Genomic DNA, 26741 nt, shown 5'->3' with positions numbered 1-26741 from the left:
GTTGCTCTTCACAACACTTCTGGAATCTAGACTGATGGAACGGTGCCCTGTGAGAGAAAATTGTTTTCTCCTTAGGAAATAATTTTCACAGCCAAATATGAGGGTTGAATACTGTTTTTTTATTTTTTTATTATTATTTTTTAAATTCTGAGCCTTACATGGCAGTGGTCAGGGATCACTCCTGACTCTACGCTCAGAGATCACTCCTGGTGGCGGTCAGGGGCACCATATGGGGTCTGAGGATAGAACCTGAGTTGACCACATTGCCAGGCAAGTACTTTACCCGCTGTACTATCTCTCTGTACCCAAATAAATACATTTTTAAATTTGGAAGGTTTTGAAAATTGTGCTTCTCATGTGTCTTATGAAATTGCTACGGCATATTTTCCATCGAAAGAAGGGGTCAAAAAATTCAACAAAATAAAAAAAGGAAGACATGAGATCAAGAAGCAGGAAGAAAGAGAATATAAAGCCAACTACTGTACAGTTGAGCGATTTTCTCAAAGTGGGAGATGCCACCCCTGGGGGTGCTGGAATGATTCATACTCCTGGTGCAATTGGTGGGGGATTCTTTTAGTTTGTTTGCTTAAGAAAGGTAGATTTGTAGGGTATTGCTGAGTATTTTTTTTTCCTTCCTGAAAGGAGAACAGCAAATCAAATAAGTCTGGGAGCCTCTGGTCTAGAGTAAACAGCCTGAACTGGAGCAGAAAGATCCAGGAACTCTAGCAGAGGCGCTTGGCATGCCAAGAGCTGGGGCAAGCACTTTACATCAGGGAGATCTGGGTGTGCCCAGCACTGCATGGTCCCAGGAACACTGTGTTGGGTGAAGACCTTAAACACTGCCAGATATGGCACTAAAACAAAACAAAAACTCCAGCAGATATGTTGTGAAAGAGATAAGAGGAAAGAATTCATGGATTCCATAGTGTGTTGAAAGGAATTCCTTTGGAGGCTAGTGGTAGGAAAATGGTAACTAAGCAAATAAAAAATAAGGCAAACAAAAAAAATCACGAAAAGTAATATGAAACTGTCAACTGATCCAATTTTTTTCTCTTTTTCTTTCCCTCTTGGGCCACACCTAGTAGTGCTTAGGGGTTACTCCTGGCTCTGCGCTCAAACCATTATTGGCAGTTTCCAGGGGACCAGATGGAGTACTGGGGTTCTATCTGTGTGCAAGGCAAATGCCCTACTCATTCTACTATTGCTCCAGCCCCAGTTTAATTTCTGTGGAAAACAATTTAGAAACCTCTCAATAATATCATCCAGGGATCCCACTCCTGAACGCAAACATTCTTTGGAAAGCTATCTACATACTATTTTTCACTGTACAGTAGCCAGCATCTGAAAACAATGCAAATGCCCAATGACAGATGAGTGAATAAAGAAGTTGTGGTCTTTATAACAATGGAATACTGCTTAGCTACATGAGAAGATGAAACCTCGCCTTTCATAACACCTGGGTGAAACTAGAGGGTGTCATGGTAAGTGAAATAAGTGAGAGAACAACTGCCGAACGATAGTACTCATATGTGGTATACAAAGAAACAAAGCAAGGGAATGGACAATGTCCAGTGAAAATCATCCCTTGGACTCTGACAACAGAACAGACTGAGGTTGCCAAAGGTGTTGGGATTAGGGTGGGATGGGGTGGGAGGGCAGCAGAGGGATGGGATGGACCAGAATGGACCTAGAGACAGAGGGTAGAGTGTTTTTGTCACTGTGGTGGTGGTAGAGCAATAACTGTACACCAAAGCACACACATTAATGCTATTGTAAACCACATTACTTCAATAAAAAGAAAGAAGATGTAGTCATAATACAGTATTATTATTTAAATTAATTTTTTAATTAAAAATAACATGATTTACTAAGTTATTTATTATACAGTTGTTTTCAAACATTTAGTATTCTAACATCACCAGTGTGACCCTTCCCTTCACCAAGATACCCAGTTTCCCTCCCAATCCCAACATGCCCCCTTAGATACACACTTCATATTGCTTATTCCAACAAAACTTTAAGAAGTGGCAAATATGATGATCAGAAAAATAAATCAGTAAGAGGCAATTTGTGATAACTTTATGATTTTGACCTATGTAAATAAGAAAATTAAAACCATTGAATATAATTCAATAAAATGCCTATTCTCTTACAGTACATAATTTCAACTCTGGCATCTAAAGTATCATATTATTTGAAGGAAATGCCAAACCTTGATTTATTTATCCCAAGTATTGATTTTCTCCGAATTATAGTGACATTGAAGGGGAAGTAATTTAAGAGGAATGAATTCTTAGCTTCAACACTGGAAAATCAGTCAAAGGTCAGAAGCAAAGTCAAATAATTAGCTAGAGCTATGATGGTCGATAGAAGAAACAGCTAAAAGACTTGAAAGTGGTTCCCTCTGGGGAGTAGAATTCAGTTGCTGCATGATAGACCATGGGTAAGCTATTGTTTTGAATTATCTATCTGCAGCTATGTAAGCATCTAAGTGATAAAATTCAATATAAACAAATATTTTGTAATAAAATTGACTTATATAAGCATATTTCCATAATCTGGATATTCAGTACTGTTTCAGGTTGTGCGATAGCAGTGGAGATAGAAGTTTTATTTTAAATAGATACACTGCAATTTTTTTATGGATTACATATGAGATATTAGCACAAGAAAATCAAGTCTGATTCTGGATTTTTTAAATTTGAACTTCTGGGAGAAATTAATTCAAGTAGCTACACTAAAAAGGCTATATGGGGCCCAAACGACAAGGCCCAGCGGGTAGGGCACTTGTGGCTGGCTTGGGTCTCATCCACAGTACCCCGCATGGTCCCCCCGAGTCTGCCAGGAGTGATCCTTGAGCACAGAGCCAGGGGTAAGCCTTGAGCAACTGTTGGGTGCTTGGTGTGGTCCAGAATTAAAACAAAACCAAAACCAAAACTTGAGTATTCTCCAGTGCATGCCAAAGCTTGGTTGGGTCTAATAATTTCTTGCTTGTTCGATTGAATTACTCTCTTTCAAATATATCTTCCACTGTGGGAGATAGAAGAAGTAAATCATTGTGAGAATGTTGTTTCAGAAGTAAAGTCTATTAGATTTTGCTATTATAATGTGAGATTATGAACAGTCTTACAATAAAGGATAAGTTTGAAAGGAAGTCTTCAGTGTTTAGGGAGACAATCTAGATACTTGAGCTTTGTGGCTATTAGTTTATTAATAGTTCTGCCTTTGTCAGGGGACTTAGTGTTTTTCTGTTTGCATGATAGATTTTTTTTGTGGGGGGGGGGAGGTGGTAGAGGCTCCAAACCCATTGATGCTCAGGGTTTACTCTGGCTCTGCACTTGGAATCACTCCTGGAGGTACTGGCAGGACCCTATCGAACCTGGGCGGCCATTGCAAAGCAAACGCCCTTCCTGCTGTACTCTCTCCAGCCCTGACAGTTTTGTTTTTGTTGTGCTAAGGATTGATCCCAGGACCCCACACATGCAAGATGTATATTCGACCACTAAGCTACATACTCAATTCCGTTCAAATTTTTTCTTGGGGAAAATACATATGGAATGAGTTAATTCTTAGTATCCACTTAATTTCAGTTGCTCTTTAAGGTCATACTTATTTTTCTCAGGAATCTAGCATGCTTCTGGGGCTGGAGCAATAGTAGATAGGGCAATTTGCCTTGCATGTGGTCAATCCACATTTGATCCCTAGCATTCCATATGGTCTCACTGAACACCATGAGGAGTAATTCCTGAGCACAGAGGCAGGAGTAAAACCCTGAGCACTGCTGACTGTGCCTCCAAAACAAAACAAAAAAATCTAGCATGCTTCTATATTAATTACGCTTAATATTTATAAGCAAGCCTATCTAATATTAAAGGCTTATGGTTTTCAATTGTTTCAGTAAGAAAAGTCAAATTAGGAATGGGGAGAGGACTGGAACTCTTGCTTTGCATGTGGGAGCCCTGGGCTTGATTCCTGGTACAGCACTGTCTCCTGAGTACTGCCAGGTGTGACCCCTGAGCACTGAGCCAGGAAGAGCCCTAAGCACTACCAGGGGTGGCTTCAAAACCAAGAACCAAAACAAAAAGATAATTAGAGCACACAATTGATTGGGCCTCTTGTTATTATACATAGTGCTGTTGGCACGGTTTAATAATTGTTGAACAATGTTTATTCAGCCTCTTGCTGTTTTAAAGTAAGGACTATTTGAAACTATGGACAGAAAAGAGAAAGTCATATTGAATCAGCTCTATAAAGAGAGTTGTGAGGCTCCAATAGCTAATTTCTATTCAGCTGGGGATTCTTTATGAGTGATCATATATATAGGACTTAACACAACCAACTTTCCATGATGAAGTATCTCTAACATTTGTCTGGATCACAAGAAGCGTTACCCAAGGATGTTGCTTATTTCATAGACACTCATAGCTCTTTGGGGACTTGAGATCTGAGCCATTGCTCTCTATTCTCCTTTCTTGTTATTGGTAATTATTTCTAGTCTAATAAAATGATGGTATCTGCTTTACTTGGGAATGAAGTGCAATGCAGTAGAATCTAGTGGAGTGTGTTGCAAGTGTTTTCCTTCCAAAATTATGGAAGGAATTTGATAAAAATATAAAGCTTATGAGTTGGAGTGATAGTACAGCAGGTAGGGCACTTGCCTTGCATACAGTTGACTCAAGTTTTTATCCCTGGCATTACATATGGTCCCCTGAGCCCTGCCAGGAGTGATCCCTGAGCACCGAGCCAGGAGTAAGTCCTAGCACTACAGGATGGGACCCAAAAACAAACATAACATAAAAAACTTTTTATTTTTTTTGGGGGGGGAGAATTTTGAGCCACACCCAATGGTGCTTAGTGATTACTCCTGGCTCTGTTCAAGCTCACTCTTGGCCATGCACAAGGGACCATATGTATTACTGGGGGTCAGACGTGGCTCAGCCACACACAGTGCAAGGGTCCTACCAACTGTACTATCTCTGGCCTCTGAGAAACTTTATTTTAAAGCATAGCAAACTAACCGAAGTAGGTTTCAGATATAGACTTTTAGAAAGCATATTAATAGAAAAAGTATGTCAATGTTGTAATATTCCATTATAGATTTATTTTAAGCCTCCTAAGTGTTTTCACCATAACTTTGGAGTCAGATAATTTTCTGGAGAGAACAGTAAAGGTCAGAAGAGCTCCTGCAGTATGAACACTGCTTACTGCTCAGAAGTTGGTAGTAGGAAGGCCTATCATGCAAACCAGTTAGATTTTCAATGGCTTATACAGGTAAGCAGTTCTTTTTTTATGAGTTAATAATGACGTTATTATTGAGCCACTAGCTTTCCTGCTCATTGTCAAAGATTAATTCAAATACTGCTATCTTCTCCAACCTTTATAAGATACCTAAATGCTCTCATCCTCACTTTCCTGGATGATGAAGTGATGTGTGTGTGTGTGTGTGTGTGTGTGTGTGCGTGCATGCGTGCGTGCGTGTGTGTGTGTGTGTGTGTGTGTGTGTGATTAGATCTTAGGTAATACATAAGGAACTATCTAGCATAACCCCCAGGTATACTGTAGGTGAGCAGTAAGTAGTGGTAATCTTGGTGATAGCTTTGACTGAATGTCTACAGAACTCTTCTTACTGGGTACTTTTATATGGTATTGAGGAGGTCCGTGACTGTGAGAAGTGTCTGGTTCTGTTTTTTTTTTTTCCTTTGTCTTTGTATTTTTTTACTTGAGAGGGAGGATAGCTAGATGTATTTCAGATTGATGTCAGATTTTCCTCACTCTTCTATTTAGGTAGTAAAGTTTTAAGGAGAGAGAATATTTAAACTTTAATGTTTAACTCTGTACTTAATACAGAGCTGTGAGCTCAATAAATATTTTATTATATGTGAATGTCATATTGTTGGGAACATGATGTTATTTTCCTTTTGCTTGTTTAGAAAGTAAAAGCACAAAGTCCACCCCAGATCTGTGAACATTTTAACATAGGATATGATCTACAGTTATGTTTTACTAGAAAACTTTTTTTTTTGGCAGCATCAGATTGAATGCAGGGTTTACCCACCCCTTGCCATGCTTCTGGCCCTATAGCTGCTATGTTTTGTTTTTAGACAATACTTAGCAATGCAGAGGGTTTGCTCCTAACTTTATGCTTGGGGGACCATATGCTGTGCCAAGGATCAAACTGGGGTCTGCAACATGCAAGGCAACACCTTAGCCCCTGTACTCTCTCAGGTCTACCTGCAGTTTTTTGTTTTTGTTTGGGGGTCTCACCCAGCAGTGCTCAGGGCCTACTTCTGTCTCTTGTGCTTGAGATTATTCTCAGCAGTGCACAAGGAGCCATGTACTGCTGGAGATGGGTGCTCATATTTTCCTCACAGCAGTACATCTGGAAATTACATGTGGTGGTGGGAAGCACACACATCAAAGCTGCCAGCTGCCAGGACAGTGCCCCACACACGTGGGACAGAGGGATTTGAACTCATGATCATCTGCTTGTAAGTCATGTTCTCAATGCCCTAGCTTCTTAGACTGTGCATCACATCCTTAGGAGGGGCCATATAACTGACTGTGGGAGTCATCAAAAATTTGTTTGAAAGAAATTTATGATCTATTAGCATTAAATTTTTTTGTGTATCTATTTTATGTAGTCAGGATCATGTAAACATTTCCTGGATATAGGGACAGGAGAAAGAGTGTAAGAGTTAAGACACTTGTCTTGCATGCTGCTACTTCAAGAACCACGCCTCTGACTCAAATCCCCTCATCCTTGATCTGTGAACATTACTACATAGGATATGATCTAAAGTTAAGTTTTATTAATTTTTTTTTCAGCATCAGGACTGAACCCAGTTCTCACCCTACCACTCGACATGCTTCTGGGCCTGTGGTCTCCTAAGCACTGCCAGGGGTCACTCCTGAGCATAGAGCCAGGAATAGCCCCTGGGTATGCTGGGTGTGGTTCAAAATTTAAAAAGAAAAATTATTTTTGCCCCTTTGTATGTGAAGAGATTGCAAGTAGATAAGTTTAAGAAGTCCTGATCTAAATCACTATGCTATTCCTCTAGATCCCTACAGTAGAGATCTTTTCATCTTTCATCATTTTTGTTTCTTGTGTGTTTTTTTTTTGTTTTGTTTTTGCACCATACCTGCTGTTGTTCAAAGACAACACATGGGCTCTAGCCAATTGAGTCGTTAAATCATTGAGCCCATTGTCCAGCCTCTTACAATAGAGGTTCACAAATAGCTTCATGAGTGTATAGGGAAGAGGAGATTAATCTTGATTATAAAAGTTAGAAAGTATTTAAAATTATGTCTTTGAGATCGAAATTATTAGAACTGGCGCTGGAGCTATCTGTTGTACAGGGGGCAGGGTGTTTGCCTTGTAGGAGGCCGACATGGGTTCGATCCCTGGCACCCATATGGTTCACTGAGCCCACCAGGAGTGATCCCTGAGCACAGAGCCAGCTGTAAGCCCTGAGCACTGCTGGTGTGGCCTAAGAAAAAAGAAAAAAAGAGAAATTATTAGAACTATCCCCAAAGGGCTACTTTTAGAATTAAATAACACAATATGTGGCAATGCCTGTACACTAAATAGTATATAAATTTTGTTCATTCAGATCAAATCTGGGTTCAGTCCTTAGCAACATACACCCCCCGCCCCCATCCATCTACACACATATCATTCTCTCTCTCTCTCTCTCTCTCTTTCTCTATCTCTCTCGCTCGCTCACTCTCTCTCACACACATTCTACTTTGGAGGGGATCAAATTTAGAAGAAGGAAATATTTGATCTGGGTTTTGAGAATATATAGAATCTAATTGTGGAGATGAGAGGAGGGATTTTGTAGGCAGTAAGAATAACCTGAGAAAAGCAGAGATCTGGAAAAACATAATAATGACTCTGTATGGGAAACTGCTACTCTGTTTTTGAGGTCTCTTTTCTCTTTTATGCAATGGTTTTCAACTAAATTTGAGGGAAACTATCTTGAGAAGGATATAATGGACAGATGTCTCTACCCCTTTCTATTCCAGTTTATTTTTTAATTTTGTTTTGGTGCCACATATAGTGGAGCTCAGATTTATTCCCGGCTCAGTGCTCATTCTCAGTAATGTTTGGAGTTCATACGTGGGGATTGAGCTTGGACCTCCTGAATGTGAAGCATGTGCTTTGGCCCATTGAGCTACTTCTCCAGCTCCCAAATGCATTCTTATCCCAACATAAACATGGGGGCAGGACCCCCAGCAGTTAAGGCTCTTGCTTTGGATGTGGACTGACCCAGGTTCAAACCTTGGCATTCCATATGGTCCCCTGAGCACAGAGCCAGGAGTAATCCCTGAGCGCTGCTGGACGTGGCCCCCAAACAAACAAAAAATAAAATTAAAAACATCATCTAATCTATACCACTATGCTCTGTGGAAATAAAGAAGGATCTTCTGCACCCTGAGCTCTGCTGGAAACTGATGGACTGAGCAGCTGTGAAGTACATAGGAGTCTGGCTTTCCTTTCTTTTCTCTTTTGTGACTATAAGCAATTAGCATTCACTAACATGTGTTTGTCCACTTTTCTCCTTATTTAAAAATGAAATAGAGATGGGTTGGAGCGATAGTACAGAGGGTAGGGCGTTTGCCATGCACGCAGCCAACCCAGGTTTGATCCCCGGCATCCCATATGGTCCCCCAGCACTGCCAGGAGTAATTCCTGAGTACAGAGCCAGGAGCAACCCCTGAGCATCACTGGGTGTGACCCAACAAGGAAAAAAAAAAAAAGAAATAGAGAGCTGGAATGATAGTGCAGTGGGTAAAGCAACCCAGGTCGATCCTCGGCATACCATATGGTCCCCCAAGCACTGCCAGGAATAATTCCTGAGTACAGAGCCAGGAGTAACCCCTGAGTATTGACTGGTATAGAACCTCTCCCCAAAGAAAAGAAAGAAAACAAAAGGAAAGAAAAAAGAAAATAGGAGGTCAGAGTAATAGTACGGTGGGTAGGGTGCTTGCCTTGCATCTGGCTGACCCGGGCTTGATCCCCAGCACTCCTTCTGGTTCCCTGAGTCTACTGTGAGTGATCCTTGAGTGCAGAGTAAGGAGTAAGCCCTGAACACAGTGAGTGTGGCCCCCCCAAAAAAGGAAAATAAAATAATACTTTAAAATGGGGGTTATAGAAGGTCAGCAAATGGTGGTTTTGAGATGCTTGGATGGGTTGCATTGCCTTTTTACTGTTTACTTTTGTTGTTTTTGGGCTGCACCTGGGAGTGTTCAGAGAATACTCCAAATTGAATACTCTGGGGTTGCCTCTGGTGATGCTTCAGGGACCATGCAGTACAGGGACTGAACCCAGTGTCCCATTTGGAAAGCACACACTCTCTCCATTTGAGCTGTTCTCTCGACCTGAAGTGGGTATGACTTGCTATGTGGTATGTTTTTGGGGGGGTTATTTTGTGTCAGGTGTTGTCTATTGAAACAAATGGGACAAATTCTGTACTCTTATTATTTTATTGAATCGCTGTGAATTACAAAGTTATAAGATGTTTATGATTGAGTTGTAGATGTATTAACACCAACTCCTTCACTCATGCCCACCACTCTCCACCTAGTTTCCTTCCCAAACCCACCCTGTCTCTGTGACAGGCACTTTTCTTCTCCCCCACCATCCTAGTGTTCTTTTCCTAACTTGCCCTCTTCACTCCTGCCCCAGTGCCAAGTTTCCTACTGAAGACCAGTTCTCCTGCTCTTTGTTTATATTGTCACTGGGCATTTGACATTCCCCTACAACGTTTCTTTATATTCACATATGAGAGAGATAATTCTGAGTCTGTTCCTCTCACTCTGACGGATTCCACTCAACATAATACTATCCAGATCCATCCATGTTGCAGAAAATTGCATGATTATCTTTCCTTAAGACTGAATAGTATCCCCATTGCATATATGTACCATAGTTTTTTACTTAGTCATCTGTTCATGGACATTTGGGTTCTTCTACTATTTTGTCTATTTTATATAGTGCTGCAGTGAACATAGGCGTGCAGCTGTCTTTTCTGCATTGTGCTTTTAGGCTCTTGGGATATATTCCCAGGAGTGGGATTGCTGGGTCATATGGAAGCTCAGTTCCTCGTTTTTTGAGGAATATCCATATTGTCTTCCAAATGGGCTGGACCAGTTGACATTCCCACTAGCAGTCAATGAGGGTCTTTTTTTCCCCACATCCCCAACAGCAACACTGGTTGTTGTTCTTTTTGATGAGTGCCAGTCTCTGTGTTGTGAGGTGACATCTCATTCTTGTTCTGATTTGCATTTCCTTGATGATTAGTGATATATAGTGTTTTCATCTGCCTTTTGTACATTTGTATTTCTTCTTTGAAGATCTTTCTTTTCATATCTTCTACCTGTTTTTTGATAGGGTTGGCTATTTTTTCTTGTAGAATTCTACCAGAGCTTCATATATCTTGGATATTAACCCTTTGTCGGATGAGTGGTGAGCAAAAAATTTCTTCCAGTTTGAGGGCTGTCTTTGTATTCTGGTCATCATTTCCTATGAAAATGCTTAGTTTAACTTAGTCCTGTTTATTTATCTTTGCTTTTACTTGCTTGGTCAGTGGCATTTCATCCTTAAAGATGCCACTGGCTTCAGGGTTCTAGAGAGTCCTGCCTAAAGATCTGTACTTTTAAAAACCTTTCTTCCGTTGCAGAGTTCAAAGTGTTATGTGCACATTGTATATGCAGCAGACCAAAGTTTAATCCCTGGAAACTCATGTGAGATATTGGCCCCCAAACCAGGACCAACCTTTCAAAGTTAAAAGTTGAGGAATAGGGCTTGGAGAGATAGATGGTAAAAGGATTAAGGTGCTTGCCTTGTATTTGGCTGAATAACCCAGCTCCTCTTCCAAGATGCCCTCCTGAATTTCTTTTCCAGAAAAAATGGAGAAGTGCTATTTGGAGAGTAACATACCTTTCTCAAGGTTTTATTATTGTTGACAGTGCTTCTGGACATCCTCTTTTTATTGATCTTCATCCATTATCAAAGTGGTGTTTTTCCTGTTAAATACCACCTCCATGATCCAATCAATGGATCAAGGAGTAACGCAGCTTTTAAAGTCTACTCCCCGAAGTGGAACTTTGTTCAAGCAATACTGCAACAGAGGAAGACAATGAGAAGATATTGATGTAATTCTGGAAGAATTACAGCATCTGTAATTTTACTGAGAGCCTTTTTTGGGCTTGGGCTTGTATTTCCAAGGAGTACATGAGCTATAGGTGGAAAAGACACCTAAGAAGTTTATCTGAGACTTTTAAAGATTTTCTAAAGATGAGGAGGTACAAACTTGAACCTCCTGCATGCAAAGCATGTACTCAGCTCATTGAGCTAGTTACACTTCACACCTGTGTCCTAGTTTAAAAATTTTTATAAGTCGGGGCTGGAGCAATAGCACAGCGGGTAGGGCGTTTGCCTTGCACGCCGCCAACATGGCCAACACAGGTTCGATTCCCAGCATCCCATATGGTCCCCCGGGCACCGCCAGGAGTGATTCCTGAGTGCATGAGTCAGGAATAACCCCTGAGCATCACCAGGTGTGACCCAAAAAGCAAAAAAAAAAAAAATTTTATAAGTCAGAAAAGCCAAAATTTTAAAAATAGGGGCAAGATTACATTGAATAAATAAAAAAATAAGCACTTGAGCTCTGGAATAACTCAGTGGCAGAACACCTGTCTTGAAGCAGTGAGTTTAAGTTTCAATACTACTGTGTGTGCCCAGAGTGATCCCAGTAACACTGCCTTTTTGGAAGCTCTGCCACCACCACAAAGTGTGTGATTACTGCAATCAAGTGGGTCCCTCCTGGTTAATGCAACAGTAGCAGTAAAGAGAAAGGAAGGAAGAAAAAGGGAAGAAACTATTTTTGAGCAACTGTCTAGTATGTTTGAATTGTAAACTATACATGTAACAAAAGTTAAAAAATTTTGGGCGGGGAGAGAGAGTGGAAGATATTATGGCAGGTCGAACTCTTGTCTTGCACACAGCGGCTGGGTTGGATCCCTGGCACTGCATATGGTCCTTCATGCCCCACCAGAGTGATTGCTGATCTTAGAGCCAAGAGTAAGTCCTGAGGTCCACCTAGTGTGACCCCAAAACAAAAAAAATTAACAGAAGTTTTAAAAAAATGAGGGGTGTGTGTCATTGCCCACACCTGGCTGTGTTTAGGGATTACTCTTGTCTCTCTCCTCAGGGATCACTTCTGGCCAGACAAAGGGAATCTTATGAGGTGCCAGGGATTGAGTATAGCCTTACCCGCTGTACTACCTATCTGACCTCAAAGTCAAAAACAATTTTAAAAGGCTTAGAAAGTAAAAAAGCTCTTGTGGTACTGGAGAGGAGCTCTGTAGGATGAGTGCCTGAGGCTAGGGTTTGGTCACCAACCTCACATGGCCCCCCAGGCTGCCCCTAAGAGTGACTTCTAACATACTTCCGGGGTGGTTCGTTCCCAAGAACTTCAGGTGTGATACCAAAACAAAGCAAAATTATAATAAGCTAAGGTTAATTTATTGAAAAAAATCTTTTGGGGAGATCAGCCATGTCCAAGGCAAGTTCCTTAACCCCTGTACTATCTCTTTGGCCCCTGCAACATTTTAAATTTCATGGAGTGTTTAAAAAGTCTGTAGTGTATATAGTAATGTCCTATGCCTTCACTTTCACTAGTCATTCACTCTCTGACTCCGGAGTAATGTCTGTTCTGTCATCTCCATTCATGGTATGTACCTTATACCCGTGTATCATTTAATTACATCTTTCATGCTATAGCTCTTGTGTGTTAAGATACATTTAGATACATAGATTGGTAATCTGTATCAATTAGCAATACAATATTATAGCCTAGGAGTAGAGTAGGCTGTATCATGTTGATTTAAGTACTCTCTGACATTTGCACAGCGAATAAATTGCACAAAAACACATTCTTAGCATATATCCGTATTGTTGAGCAACAAGTGACTGTAATTCTGAAGGCACGAGGAGATCATTACAGAGAAAGTGAAATTTTAGCTGATACTGGGAGAATGATTGTCAGTAAGTAAAATCTAACTAGGGGGAAACGCTTTGGCGTTAAGTTTCTACTTGATAAAAATCATTCATCCCACTTCACAAATCTTTACTGAGATCTTGCTTGTTGTGTACCAGTTACAGTACCCGGTTACTATAAATACATAGATTAAAAAAATCCTGATCTTCTAAGCTTATAAAATAGTGATTATAAGAGCAGAAGGCAGACGATAATGAGTGTAGGAGTAAAAAAAGGTCACAGAAATGTAGACGGCGGGTACAGCCCTTGTTCTTGCTCTGGTCTTCCAAGAAGCCTTGATGTTATTCTCTAGGCAGAAGGGGAAGTCACTGAAAGTTTTTGAAGATGGAAATGACATTTTGAGTTTTGGAAAACTATCTGAAAGCCACGTAAGGGATAGCATAATTTAGGATCACGATTCTTCTTTGGTGCTAAGGCAGCGTCTCCCAAGTGATACTCAGAGGCCTGGGAACCCCTCCCGGCTCTTTTTTGGCTAATTAGGCTGGTGACTCTGTGAGAGAGTCTGAGAATGCCATGCTGCTCTACCCTGCACTGCTGGCCACTCAGTGGTGCTTACGAGTCTCCAGGGCACACCCAGCAGTTCTTGGTTGCCCCCAGGGCTGCACCTACAGCGCCTAGTGCTAGGGATTGAACCCAAGTTTGGCACATGCAAGGCATGTATAACCTCTGTACCATTGCTCTCGCATCATTGCTAAATGATAAGGTAAAAACCACTAAATTGGGCCAGAGAGATGGTTCAGTAGACAGGAGGATGTGGTGCTCATGCTAGAGGCCAGGACTTAATCCCTAGCACTACGTGATTCTCCAGGTATTGTCAGGAATTACTCACACCCAGCCAGAAATAGTCCCTGAGTACTGTCATGTGTGCCCCAAAGTACAAAACAAACAAGCAAAAAAATCCCAAATATAAAAAACCCACTAAGCTTTATTTGTGCATGGTCCACCAGATATTGCTAAATACTGTTGTTGAGATATTCCATTAAATCTTCCTAACAGCCCTGGGGGGTGGAGGGTGGAATGAGGGTTGGGCCACACCTGGCAGTGCTCAAGGACTACCACTGGTTTTGTGCTCAGGGGTTACTCTGACAGTGCTCAGGAGAACATGTGATGTCGGAAATCCTACAAGAGTCAGCCCCGTGCACCTTAAGGCAAGCACCTCAATATCTTTACTACCTTCCTAGCCCCTATAACAATCCCTTAAGGTAGTTTTATTTTCAGTTATATTTTTTCATATGAGGAAATTGAGATTTATAAAATTGAAGTAACTTGCTTAAGGCCCCCTCAATAGAAATAGATATAAACCCATGCTTTGCTTTAGTGCAAGGTTGGCAAATGTTTTCTGTAAAGGATCAGGTAGTGTGCTCGTCTTTGCAAATCATTCAGTCTCTGTCACAACTATTTATTTATTTATTTATGTGGGAGTACTACTATTTATTCAGCCACTGATAAGGCTGATTGAATTGGGTCTGAACTCCACCTTACTTCTTTTTTTTCCATTTGTTATAACTTTATTTATTGAATCACCGTGAGAGCAATTACAAAGCTTTTGGGTTTAAGTCTCAGTCATACAATGAAACACCCATTCACCAGTGCCCATTCTCCACCACCAAAAACCCCAGTATATCCCCATTCCGCACCCTCCCCCTACCTGTGGGGCAGATGATTTCCACATTACTTTCTCTCTACTTTGATTACATTCAATATTTTGACACCAGACCCACCATTATTATTTGGGATTTTACCCCAACACTCAGATCTGCCAAAAAGGCAACAGTAGATAATTTGTTTTCTCTGCTGGTTATGAGTAACATATAATGTTGCACGGCTGCAGTAGTGGCCGCACAATTTTGAAATTCCGAAATTTTAACAATTAAATCTGGAGGGATTTCTGCCAAAACCTGCTGGGTTCCAATATTTGTTCCTGAGTCTCTTGGATCATGGCTGTTAAGCAGCTTGATCAGGAGCCAGAGAGGCAATTTGTGGGCTACGACTCGGGGTCTCATTGGGACGGGGAGGAAAGGGCCGGCTCGACCCCCATCCCATGAGGCCCCATGTGTCTCATCACTGCGGGCCCAAACCTGACTGTCCAGTGGCCTCTGGAGGATGGCGGCCCAGCCGCCAGGGGGAACAGGCCAAGGCACAAAACCTATTCCCACCTGGGGTGGCCCAGCACCAGTAACCTATTGCGGGGTCCGGACACATTTCTGCTCACTGGGTTCCGAGATTTCTTTCTGAGTCTCTTTGTCACAACTATTTAACTCTGTGGTGGTAGCATGAAAGCAACCACAGAGAATACTATGTCTTTGTTCCAATAAAAACACAAAAGCAAGTAGCAGGCTATAGCTAGCAAACCCTTGTTCATGTCATTCTAATTTGATGTGATGAAGAGAGAAATATAGCTTGTCATTTTACTTCACCTCTTTTTCCTAATTTGGGTTGATGGGGATTGAAATATTCCTAGATAGGAAGGATATGGTTTAATTTTCTTTACAGTGCCAGGGATCGAACCCAGCTCCTATGCCTACAGGACCTCTTCACTCTCGAGCCACATCCCTCCCCTCAATGGGGATATCCTAGAACCTAGAGAATCAGCCTTTCCAGAAAGGAGCTTTCTAGAAATGGCAATGTTACATACCGTTTAACTACATCCTGCAATATACTCATTTTTAAGTGTGGTTTTGGGGCCATAGCCAGTGGTACTCAGGGGATGCTTCCGGCTCAGGGGTTGTTCCTGGTGGTGAACAAGATCATATAGTGCCAGAGATTGAATTGGGGCCTCTGGCATGCAAAGTATGCTCTCAGCTTGCTGAATTATCCCTCTGGCTCTTACATGACTTTTTTTTAATTGCAATTGTCTTCCAACAAATGAAAGTGAGGCCAGGGAGTTTGCTTTAGTTATTGTTCTGTTCTTAATGTTTTCCACATTAATAAATAGCTATTTAATAAACAAGCTTTGTGTAGTCCCACTGCCATCAAGGCTTTTCTGAGTTGCAATTATTGCTAATTGAAAGATTTTCCTAGCAAATGAGTGACATGCTGGCTCATAATTCAAATGATTAGGAAGTTGTGCAAACATTTAAGAGAAGAATGACTTATTATTTTTTGTTGTTTTGTTTGTAAAATATCTTGTTCTCTCCCAGTGGCACTCCGGGTTCTACTCCTCTAGGAGTGGCCCTTGGGGTTGCCCAAAGGACCATGCAGTGCTGGGAATCAAACCTGGGGTTCCAGCATGCAAGGCTGCATAATTGTACTTCAGTCCTTTGAGTAGTCATCCCTGGCCTAAGAGTGACCTTATTCACTCATTTATTTTTTTCTCATGGGGTGGAGGGCACATCTTCTGGTGGAGTTTGGAGGACCATATGTAGTGCAGGGGGTTAAACCCAGGTTGGCCATGTATAAGGCCAGTGCCCTACCCTCTGTACTATCACTCTGACCCCAAGAGTGACATATTTAAAAATACTTATGCAGGGTCAAGATGATAGCTGAAAGAGCTTGTGCTCAGGCTTTGGTGTGGAAGGCCTTGGTTAAATCCTGTAGGTATATAACCCAGAACAACATCATGTGAAGGCCTCTCAAAGCATGTGTGCACACGTGTGTAACTCCCTTCTAAACTATTGTTTTCTTTCTTTTTTTCTTTCATTTTTTGGGGGGACACACCTGGTGATTACTCCTGGCTCTGCACTGAGAAATCACTCCTGACAGTATTTGGGGGACCATATGGGATGCTGAGGACATGATGTGCAAGGCACGTTCCGAATCTATCTGGCCCCACCCACAACTATTATTTTCTTATTCATCATGTCAAAGTTTCCTCTTCTCTAGCACAATTTCTTCTCCGTTGCCCATTTTTTCCCCACACCCCAGATGCTAAGGGCTTATGCTCAAGGATCACTTCTGGTAGGGCTCAGGGGACCATATGTGGTGCTGAGGATCTAACCCAGGTAGACCAGATGCAAGGCAAGTGCCCTATTCACTTTACTATCTCTCTGGCCCAGCCATTTTGTTTCTGGGATTTTTTTTCTTTTCTTTTTTTTTCTTTTTGGGTCACACCTGGCAATACTCAGGTGTTACTCCTGGCTCTGAACTCAGGAATCACTCCTTATCGCTGCCGGGGGAACCATATGGGATGCCAGGGACTGAACCCGGGTTGGCTGTGTGCAAGGCAAACACCTTACCCACTATGCTCTTGCTCCGGCCCTCCGTCTCGTTTCTGATGTTAACTGAAAGAATCTCTCAGGTGCCCTCGACACACAGTTTACAAACACGCTGCCATCCTGGCCACTCAGCACTTTAGATTTTGGTCTTGCAGCTCTCTTTTGCTCAGTGTTTTATTTGTTATACTTTTACTTTTGCAAGCTACCGAGAGTATCTCGCCCGCACGGCAGAACCTGGCAAGCTCCCCGTGACGTATTCGATATGCCAGACACAGTAACAACAAAGTCTCCAATGGAGACGTTACTGGGTCCGCTTGAGCAAATCGATGATCAACGGGAGGGCCTTTACTTTACTTTACTTTTACTTTTGCAACTTCCTTCCACTTCTTTTTGTTATTAGATCATGGGTTTCATAGTGAAGAAACTGACGCATAAATGAAGTCAAACGACCAACATCCACTGAGTAGAGTGGTGATAGGAGCAGAGATTAGGAAACGGAGAGGAGAGTGGGCATATAGAAACCTGCTTCTGCCAGTCCTTATTTGTTCCTTACCTGGTGATTCTTATTGCCGATGTATGTTTTGGAGCACATCTGGCAGGACTCAGTGGTCATTTCCAGTGGTGCTCATAGGGACCGTTCAGTTCCAGAGGTCAAACCCTAGCCCCCAGCATGCAAAGCATAAGCACTAGATCTTTGAGCTATTTCCTCAGCCCCTGGTTTTTGAACTCTTATTATGCTTGAGTCCTTATGTTAGGAATTTTACATTTATTGTTCATTCATATAGTCTAAGATCTTTTTGTTGTGGACACTATTTTGCTCTTTTAGTGAGAGGAAAACTAATGTGTACCTGGTAGAGTGGAGGTGGGACTTGAACCCACACCATGAACTTCAGAGGCTTTTCACAACTCTACTATTTCTCTTGCAGAGTAATTCCAACTAGTCATTGGAGCCTGTACCCTACTTTTGGTATTGACAAGATCTTTCCTTGGGTTCTTTCCTTTCTCAAATTCCCATCATTGGCGAGATAAACCTTGAGAAAACCAGCGGTCCGGAAACCTGAAATTCCCGCTTAAGTAGTTTTTGTTTGTTTGTTTTGGGAGTACACATGAAAGTGGGTGGGGGCTGCTCTCAGGGTAGCGCTCAGGGATTATTCCTGCCAGTGCTGGAAGGACTGTGCTGTGCCAGGGATTGGACCAGATTTCCTCCCTGCAAAGTAGCCCTTTGAACTGTCTCTTTGGCCCCACATGATGCTTTTGGTTGATGTAGCATGTCTTAAAAACCCTGCTGTGGCTCCTTTCTGCTTATTTATTTATTTACTTACTACATTTTAAGAGCACTTTTTTTTTGTAGGAGTACTGCTATTTATTCAGCCACTGATTAGCTGATTGAATTGTGCATGAACTCCACCTTACTTTTTTTTTTTCATTTTTTATAATTTTATTTATTGAATCACTATGAGAGCAGTTACAAAGCTTTCGGGTTTAAGTCTCGGTCATACAATGAAACACCCGTCCCTTCACCGGTGCCCATTCTCCACCACCAAAAACCCCAGTATCCCCCCATCCCACCCCCTCCCCCCACCTGTGGGGCAGATGATTTCCACATTACTCTCTCTCTACTTTGATCACATTCAATAATATTTCGACACCAGACCCACCATTATTATTTGAGATTTTACCCCAACACTCAGATATGCAGAAAAGGCAACAATAGACAATTTGTGTTTTAAGAGCACTTTGATTAAGCAGGCTACAATGTTTCAACAAGGATCCCTTCACCAGTGTCCACTTTTTCTTGTCCCACATCAACCCCCCCCCCCCCCAAATATAGCTTTATATGACAAGTGCTTTAAAAAAAAGTTTTGGACTTTGCTACTGTGTTTCATTTCATTTCATCATCCTGTTATTCGTCGATTGCCTTGAGCAGGCCCCAGTAACGTCTCTTTCATCCTAGCCCTGAGATTATATTCAAGGCTATTTAGGAGAATGAGACCCATCATTGTTACTGGTATTTGGCATATTTGGTACGCCACGGGGAGTTTGCCAGACTCTGCCCTGTGGGCAGGCTACATTCGATAACCTGCAAGTTTGTCCAAAGTAGGAATGAGACAATAAGATGTCATAAAAAAAAAGTTCTGATAAGATGTGGCGTGGCTGCGAATGCGGCCGCGCGGTTCCGGGATCTGGATTTTATAGTCTCTGAGTCCTGGCCGCTGATGGGATTACACGGCGCCAGGGGGCCAGGTGGTGGGTGTGACCCCCGCCTACTGGAATTTGGAGGATCTGGGTGGAAGATGCTCGACTCCAATTCGAGTAGGCTTGGAGGTCTCGGCCCCGGAACCCGCGTGGCTTTGTCCCTCTGCCAGTACCTTCATGTGTGCGGAGAGTGGTCTCAGCATGGTGGTGGCTGGTCCTGGAGGTCTTCGGCTGCCGGAGCCCTGGTCGGGGCGGGGAGGAAAGCTCAACCCGCTCCCCTCCAAGGGGCTCCGGGAAGGAACACCCGTTTACTGTGTTTATAGTACTGTTATTGATAGGTTTCCATCCATAACACTCTACCACCTATTAAAACCACCTCCTCCTCCCAGCTGAATCTTCTCTCCACCATAGCTGCTGCCTCCCTCCCCCCCCATAACCCTAGCCCACCCACCTGCACCCCTCCCCCACTCCCCTAGCCAGTTTCCTACTGGTTTGCTACTGAATACCAGTTCTCACGTTCATTATTCCCCCTTTAAGTTTCTTTATATCCTGCATACGAGAAAGATCAGTCTGTGTCATCAGTCTGTGTCGGTCTCTCTCCCTCTGCCTAACTTCACCCAGCATGCTACTCTCCGGGCCCCTCCATGTACTGCTGACCTTCTTAAGAGGTCATTCCCACGGACCGCTAATGTGATTTCTCAAACGGCCCATGCTCTTCACGTACCCTTGCACTCTCTCACGCTGCCCTCTCTGCCTAGAACAGTGTTTTCCAACTTCTCTGAATTGTGAATTGCTACATGGACTTAAAATTTATAAACTCATGGGCTGGAGCAATAGTATAGAGGTTAGGTTATTTGTCTTGCGTGCCACTGAGGTTACAACAGTGGTTTAATCCCAGAGTCACTTAAGTGTGACCCCAGGTGTACCCTTCTCAAAAATAAGATTACTGCTCATCCGAACTACATAAATATATTATTCCCTTCTCTATATCTAAAAATTTTTTTCTCAGAGATGTTTTTGAATATACTTTATATTATTCGATATGCCAGACACAGTAACAACAAAGTCTCCAATGGAGACGTTACTGGGCCTGCTCGAGCAAATCGACGATCAACGGGAGGGCCTTTACCTTTTTACCTTTTATTGGTTTATTTACTACTTGTCACAAAAGGCTTGATGTGAAGGACTATGTCTTTAAAACCCAGCAAAACGAGTGAATAAAAAATCAGCTATGAGGGATCCTGGGGTGTGACTCAATGTCAGAGAGATGAGGCTGCAAGTTTGATCCCTAGCACTCCCCCTGTGTCATTGAATGTGATCCCGGAAGCACCACTGTTGATCTCAGGTTCCCTGCAACCAAATAAGCGTGCGATCCTCGCCGGCACTCCAAGTATGTGACCATCACAGTGGCAACAAAGGGAAGGAAAGGGGAACCGAACAGCAAGTAGAGCGTCCTGCTGTGATACCACAGCTGGCCAGGCATGCTCCCTCACTCAGTTCCTTTCCACTCAGCAGTCATTAGTTGAAATGGTTCCCATGCACACACAGCTATTTGCTGGTGCTGTCAGTCCCAGAAAGAATAGGACATGAACTTTGCTTTCACAAAACTTTATGGTTCCTGCCAGGTACTTATTGCTACACCCTTACGTTCATTTATGGCCAGTCTCTTCCCTTTTAAATGACAATTTGCTTGAGATTAGGGGTGTGTGTGTGTGTGTGTGTGTGTGTGTGAAGTAAGTTTTTTGTTTGTTTTTTTGCCATGCCTTCCTGGGCTCAGAACTTAATCCTGGTTCAGGGATCGTTCCTTGTCGGGTTTAGAGGATCGAATGTGGTGCTGTGGGTTGAACTGGGGGCGAGCACCTTGTCCCCTCTCCAGCTTGATTTAGGTTGTGTTGTTGTTGATGATATTGCTTTTGTTTGGGGCCACAAAAAATTGAGGTATTGTTAATGAGACTTTGTTCTTGGCCAACCCATATCCCTATTATTATTAAATTTATCTTATTTCACTTACTGATCATCATTAGCTGTCATAGCTTTAAGATTAATTTATGTGTATAAATTAAAAAAAACTTGGTTAAAAAAACTTCAAATAGGGGCTGGAGAGATAGCACAGCAGGTAGGGCGTTTGCCTTGCACGTGGCCCACCCGTGTTCGATTCCCAGCATCCTATATGGTCCCCTGAGCAACGCCAGGGGTAACCCCTGTGCATCGCCAGGTGTGACCCAAAAAAGCTTCAAAAAACCCCTTCAAATATAACATATTCATATTTAATACTAAAATCTGAAAATTAGGGCTGGAGAGATAGAATAGTGGGTCAAGTGGTTGCCTTGCGCAGGACTGACCCGAGTATGGTCTCTGGCATCCTATATAGTCCCCCGAGCACCATCAGGAGTAATTCCTGAATGCAAGGCCAGGGGTAAGTCCTGAATATTGGCAGATGTAGTGCCAAACCAAAATATATAATTTAAAAAAAACCTCTAAACATCACCCTTTATTCCTTTGTACCACTTATTTTTATTTGTTTTCTTTTTGGGTTATATCATGTGGTGCTGGGAGGGGCCCATCAGGACCACACCTGAGTTGTGCTTTGGGGACCCTAAGGTGTCAAGGATCAAACACAGGGTCTTATACTTTATGTATGCAAGACTGACCCTTTAGTTCACACTTCTGGCCTACAAAGAGATATTTTTATTAGCCATTTATTTTTTTTCTGTGAATTATTTATATAGCTTTTGCTTTTTTTTCTATTTATTTCCCATAGAATTATTTACATGCGCATTGCATATTTTATTATTAAAAATAATTAAAAAATTTAGTTTTGGTTTCACATGCAGTGGTGCTCTGGGCTTACTCCTGGCTCTGTGCTCAGGAATCACTCCTGGTTCTGCTCAGGGGACCTTATGCAGTGTCCGGGATTGAAGCAAGGTCATCCATGTGCAAGACAAGTGCCTTAATCCCTGTACTGTTTCCAGCCTCCTACATATTATTGGACTGGAGCTATAGTACAGCTGGTAGGGCATTTGCCTTGCACGTGGCTGACCTGGGTTCGATTCCCAGCATCCTGTTTGGTCCCCCGAACACCACCAAGAGTAATTTCTGAATGCAAAGCCAGGAGTAACCCCTGCGCATCGCCAGGTGTGACCCAAAAAGGGAAAAAAAAAAACCTCTATGATATCAATTATGACCAGGTACCTCCGTAACAAATAACAAAATAATATTAAAATACATAAAAACTACCTACTTCTTGAGCCTGCTAAGTGTGACTTCAAAACAAAACAAAACAAAACAAAAAAACCCCAAACACTCTCTATTCCTCAATTCCAGTTTGAGTAGATAACATATACATACTTTCTATTTTTTAAGTGATATGTTTATTTATTTATTTATTTTTGCTTTTTGGGTCACACCCGTGTTGCGAGGGGTTACTCCTGGCTCATGCACTCAGGAATTACTCCTCGCGGTGCTCGGGGGCCCATATGGGATGCTGGGAATGGAACATGGGTCGGCTGCGTGCAAGACAAATGTCCTAACCACTGTGCTATCTCTCCGGCCCCTTAAGTGATATATTTAGGATAATTCTTTTTATTTGTTTAGGGACCACAGCCAATGCTGGTCAGGGACTGCTTTCTGTCTCCTTGTGTCCTAGGCAGCATACTCTCTAGAATTTTGAGCCATTTCCCTGGCCCTGGAAGAGTTCTTTGTATATTAAGAAAATTAACCCTCATCTTTCAATAAATCTGGTCTTTTGTTACCTCAGTAGTTGTTATAGACTTTCAGATTAAATAGTCTAATCTATGTTTCTCAACTTTTTTTTTTTAACCAAGGCCCCCTTCTGAACTTGTTTTTTGTTTTCCTCTGACCCCCTGACTTCTCAGTTGGTCCCATTCTCTCAAGTAGTGACTCCCCCATTTATGTGAGTATAAGTTGTTACCCCTTGGGATATCTTGACGATCCCTGGGTCTCTGGTAGAGAAATGTTGATCTAACCTATTTACTTTTTTTTTTCTTCCCTCCCTCCCTCCCTCCTTTCTTTCTTTCTTTCTTTCTTTCTTTCTTTCTTTCTTTCTTTCATGTCACACAGTGCTCAGGGCTCAGGGCTTGCTCCTGGTTCTGGACTCAGGAATCGCTCCTGGTGTAGCTAGGGGGAACCATATGTGGTGCCAAAGACCAAACCCAGGTTGGTCATAACAAAGCAAGCACCTACCTAGTGTACTATCTCTTCAGTCCCCTATTCACTTTCTATAGGAGGAAATGGAATTGTAAATAGTATTAATTATCTTAAATTTATTTTTATTTGTTGATTGATTAGGGCTGGAGCGATAGCACAGCGGTAGGACGTTTGCCTTGCACACAACCAACATGGCCAACCCGAGTTCGATTCCTCCGCCCCTCTCGGACAGCCCGGCAAGCTACCGAGAGTATCTCGCCCGCACGGCAGAGCCTGGCAAGCCACCAGGCAAGTGACGTATTCGATATGCCAAACACAGTAACAACAAAGTCTCCAATGGAGACGTTACTGGGCCCGCTCGAGCAAATCGACGAACAACGGGAGGGCCTTTACCTTACCTTTACCTTGTTGATTGATTAAACACTGGGAATTGAGCCCAATACCTCACAGATTTGAGTCATGTGGTCTACCACTGAGCTATGACCTCTACCCCATTACTAAGTTTTGTTTATTTTTTCCCATTACTGAGTTTTAAAAAATTGTATGTTTGGACTGGAGCAATAGCGCAGTGGGTAGGGCACTTGCCTTGCACACAGCCAACCCAGGTTCAATTTCTGGCATCCCATAAGGTCTCTTAAGCTTGCCAGGAGTGATCCCTGAGTGCAGAGCCAGTCAGTGGTAAGCCCTTGTGTACTTTGGGGTGTGGCCCAAGAACCAAAATAAATAAATATTTACTTTAGAAAGCATGTAATCAAGGTAGCTGAGGTGAAACCAGAATTAATTTTCCTTCCAATTTGGTGGTGGTTTTCCATTATATTATACTTTTTTTTTAAATGCCACACCCTGCAATAGTTTGAGACTCTGTGCCTAAGAGTCACTCCCTGGGACCTTGTGTCACTGGGATTGAACCCAGACCTCCTGCATGCAAAGTGTTCTTTAGTCCACCAAGATCTTTCTCTGGCCTTATATCATACTGTCACTGTCACTGTCAACTGTCCTCCCATTGTTCATCGATTTTCTCGAGCAGGCACCACTAATAACATCTCCATTGTGAGACTTGTTGTTACTGTTTTTGGCATATCGAATACTCACGGGTAGCTTGCCAGGCTTTGCCGTGTGGGCGGGATACTCTCGGTAGCTTTCTGGGCTCTCTGAGAGGGGCGGAGGAATCGAACTCGGGTTGGCCATGGCGGACGTGTACAAAGCAAACACCCTACACACTGTGCTATCGCTCCAGCCCATATCATACTATTATTATTATATTAGTTTGCTCTTTAAGTCACTCCCAGTGATGCTCAGGGGTTACTCCTGGCTCTGCACTCAGGAATTATTCCTGGCAGTGCTCAGGGGACCATATGAGATGCTGGAGATTGAACCCACACCAGCCGCATGCAAGGCAAACACCCTCCTTGCTGTACTATTGCATGCAAGGCAAATACCCTCCATGCTGTACTGTCACTTCAACCCATGTTATTATTTTTTTAATGTTTGTTTTTGGGCTACACCCAGAAGTGCTTAAAAGCTCAAGAGTTACTCCCAGCGGTGCTCAGGGGACCATGTGTTACCAGAATCAAAGTCCAGGCCTTTAGCATGCAAAGTGTGTTCTCAGCTCATTGAGATATTTCTCTGACCCTATTGTACTATTGTTAGTTAAGGCTTAAACACTACTTTTTCACATACTTATTTTTATCATTAGGTATTGCCTACAATAAGAGGTCTCATGGTAAACTTAATTGAAACCCAAGCACAAAATTTGTAAGTCCACAACTGTACCCCATGGTATCTCACTAATAAAAATTAAAAAAAAATTTATCACATGGGGGCTGAGAGATAGTAAGCCCTTGTACAGTGACCCCAAACCTGGCTTCTATTCCCAGCATCCCATATGATCCCCCAAGCCCTCCCAGGAGGGATCCCTGAATACCAAGGTAGTAGGGCTGGAGCAATAGTATGGTGGGTAGGGCGTTTGCCTTGCACCCGGCCAACCTGAGTTCGATTCCCAGCATCCCATATGGTCCCCTGAGCGCCGCCAAGAGTAATTCCTGAGTGCAAAGCCAGGAATAACCCCTGTGCATTGCCGGGTGTGACCCAAAAAACCTGAGTACCAAGGTAGGAGTAAACCCTGAGTACAGCCAGCTGTGCCCCTCCCCGTCTCCCAGTAAATAAATCATTATCTTATCATCCTGGCATCATTATTTGAGTGGACACAGGGTTATACAGGAACCTTGGGAACTCACAGGTATTAGATTGTTTCTGATGCATGAATAACTAGTTTCTCTTTATGTGCTTGTGTTAATGTCTGTTTCATTTGTTTAAAATATATCTGTTGTTTTGTAGGTTCATGGGCGTGTGTGTACATCAAGGGCAATTACATGCACTTACAGAGGTATGACTTTAATACATATGTTGAAGTGAATTTCCTTCTTAATTTTAGCATTTGTGACTGTATAGTAATTGTTACTTGCATATATAAACAAAATGTGTGTGCATTTGTTTGTGGAAAAATTTCATAACAAAATACTTATGTTTCCTGGGGGCTGTGGCCATATCTCTTAGTACTCTTAAATTCACTCATGATATTTGGTGAGTGCTTTGAGAGTATCAGTGCTCACATCTGTTGGTTCTCGCTGCCTGAATGATCCCTTCTGTGCTATGAAATAACACCACTTGACAGTAGACTCTACCATGACAAGTGCCCAACTACCCAGAAATATTTGGTGATGTCATTGAGAATTCCACTCTTCCTGCTTTAGTTTCCCAGTTGGTCTTATTTCTTCTCGGACCTTGGGAGTTTATTTGAAAGTTGTAGCAGGGGAGCACAGCTACTTGTATACCCTCTACTGAGGAAAGGTCCTTGTCTATTCCGGGAAGCCTGTCCTCTTTGACTGAGCACGCAGCTTTGGGAAGGACACGCTTGGAACAGTGAGGGAGGAAGGGAACAGTTTCCTGGCCAGCCAGATCAACCGAATCAAACCTGGTGATCAATGGTGTGACAGATGTCTCAGCTAGATCTCCCTCACATCCCTCCCTTATTTCTCCTTGGAATCAGGTTTCGATCTCCATTTTAATTTTATTTTTAGCTTTTGCTGAATAAATAAATACATATTAGTCATCACTCAGGTTCTTAGGACCAGAGAATCCTCTCTCAAATAAAGGTTTT

The 26741-nt window shown here is 42.4% G+C and overlaps 1 protein-coding gene across 1 annotated transcript in view; it reads left to right on the top strand.

The window, feature by feature from the left end:
• TESK2 (testis associated actin remodelling kinase 2) overlaps window positions 1-26741 on the top strand; it is a 137055-nt gene that overhangs the window by 73609 nt on the left and 36705 nt on the right. Inside the window, exon 4 of the mRNA XM_056130916.1 lies at window positions 25919-25967. Within this exon, the coding sequence (XP_055986891.1) occupies window positions 25919-25967 (49 nt within the window). The remainder of the gene's footprint in view (window positions 1-25918; window positions 25968-26741) is intronic.

This window comes from Sorex fumeus, unplaced genomic scaffold (assembly GCF_029834395.1).
Source record: "Sorex fumeus unplaced genomic scaffold, SorFum_2.1 ptg000082l, whole genome shotgun sequence".
Classification (NCBI taxonomy): domain Eukaryota; kingdom Metazoa; phylum Chordata; class Mammalia; order Eulipotyphla; family Soricidae; genus Sorex; species Sorex fumeus.
This window is presented reverse-complemented; position numbering and strand designations above follow the sequence as displayed.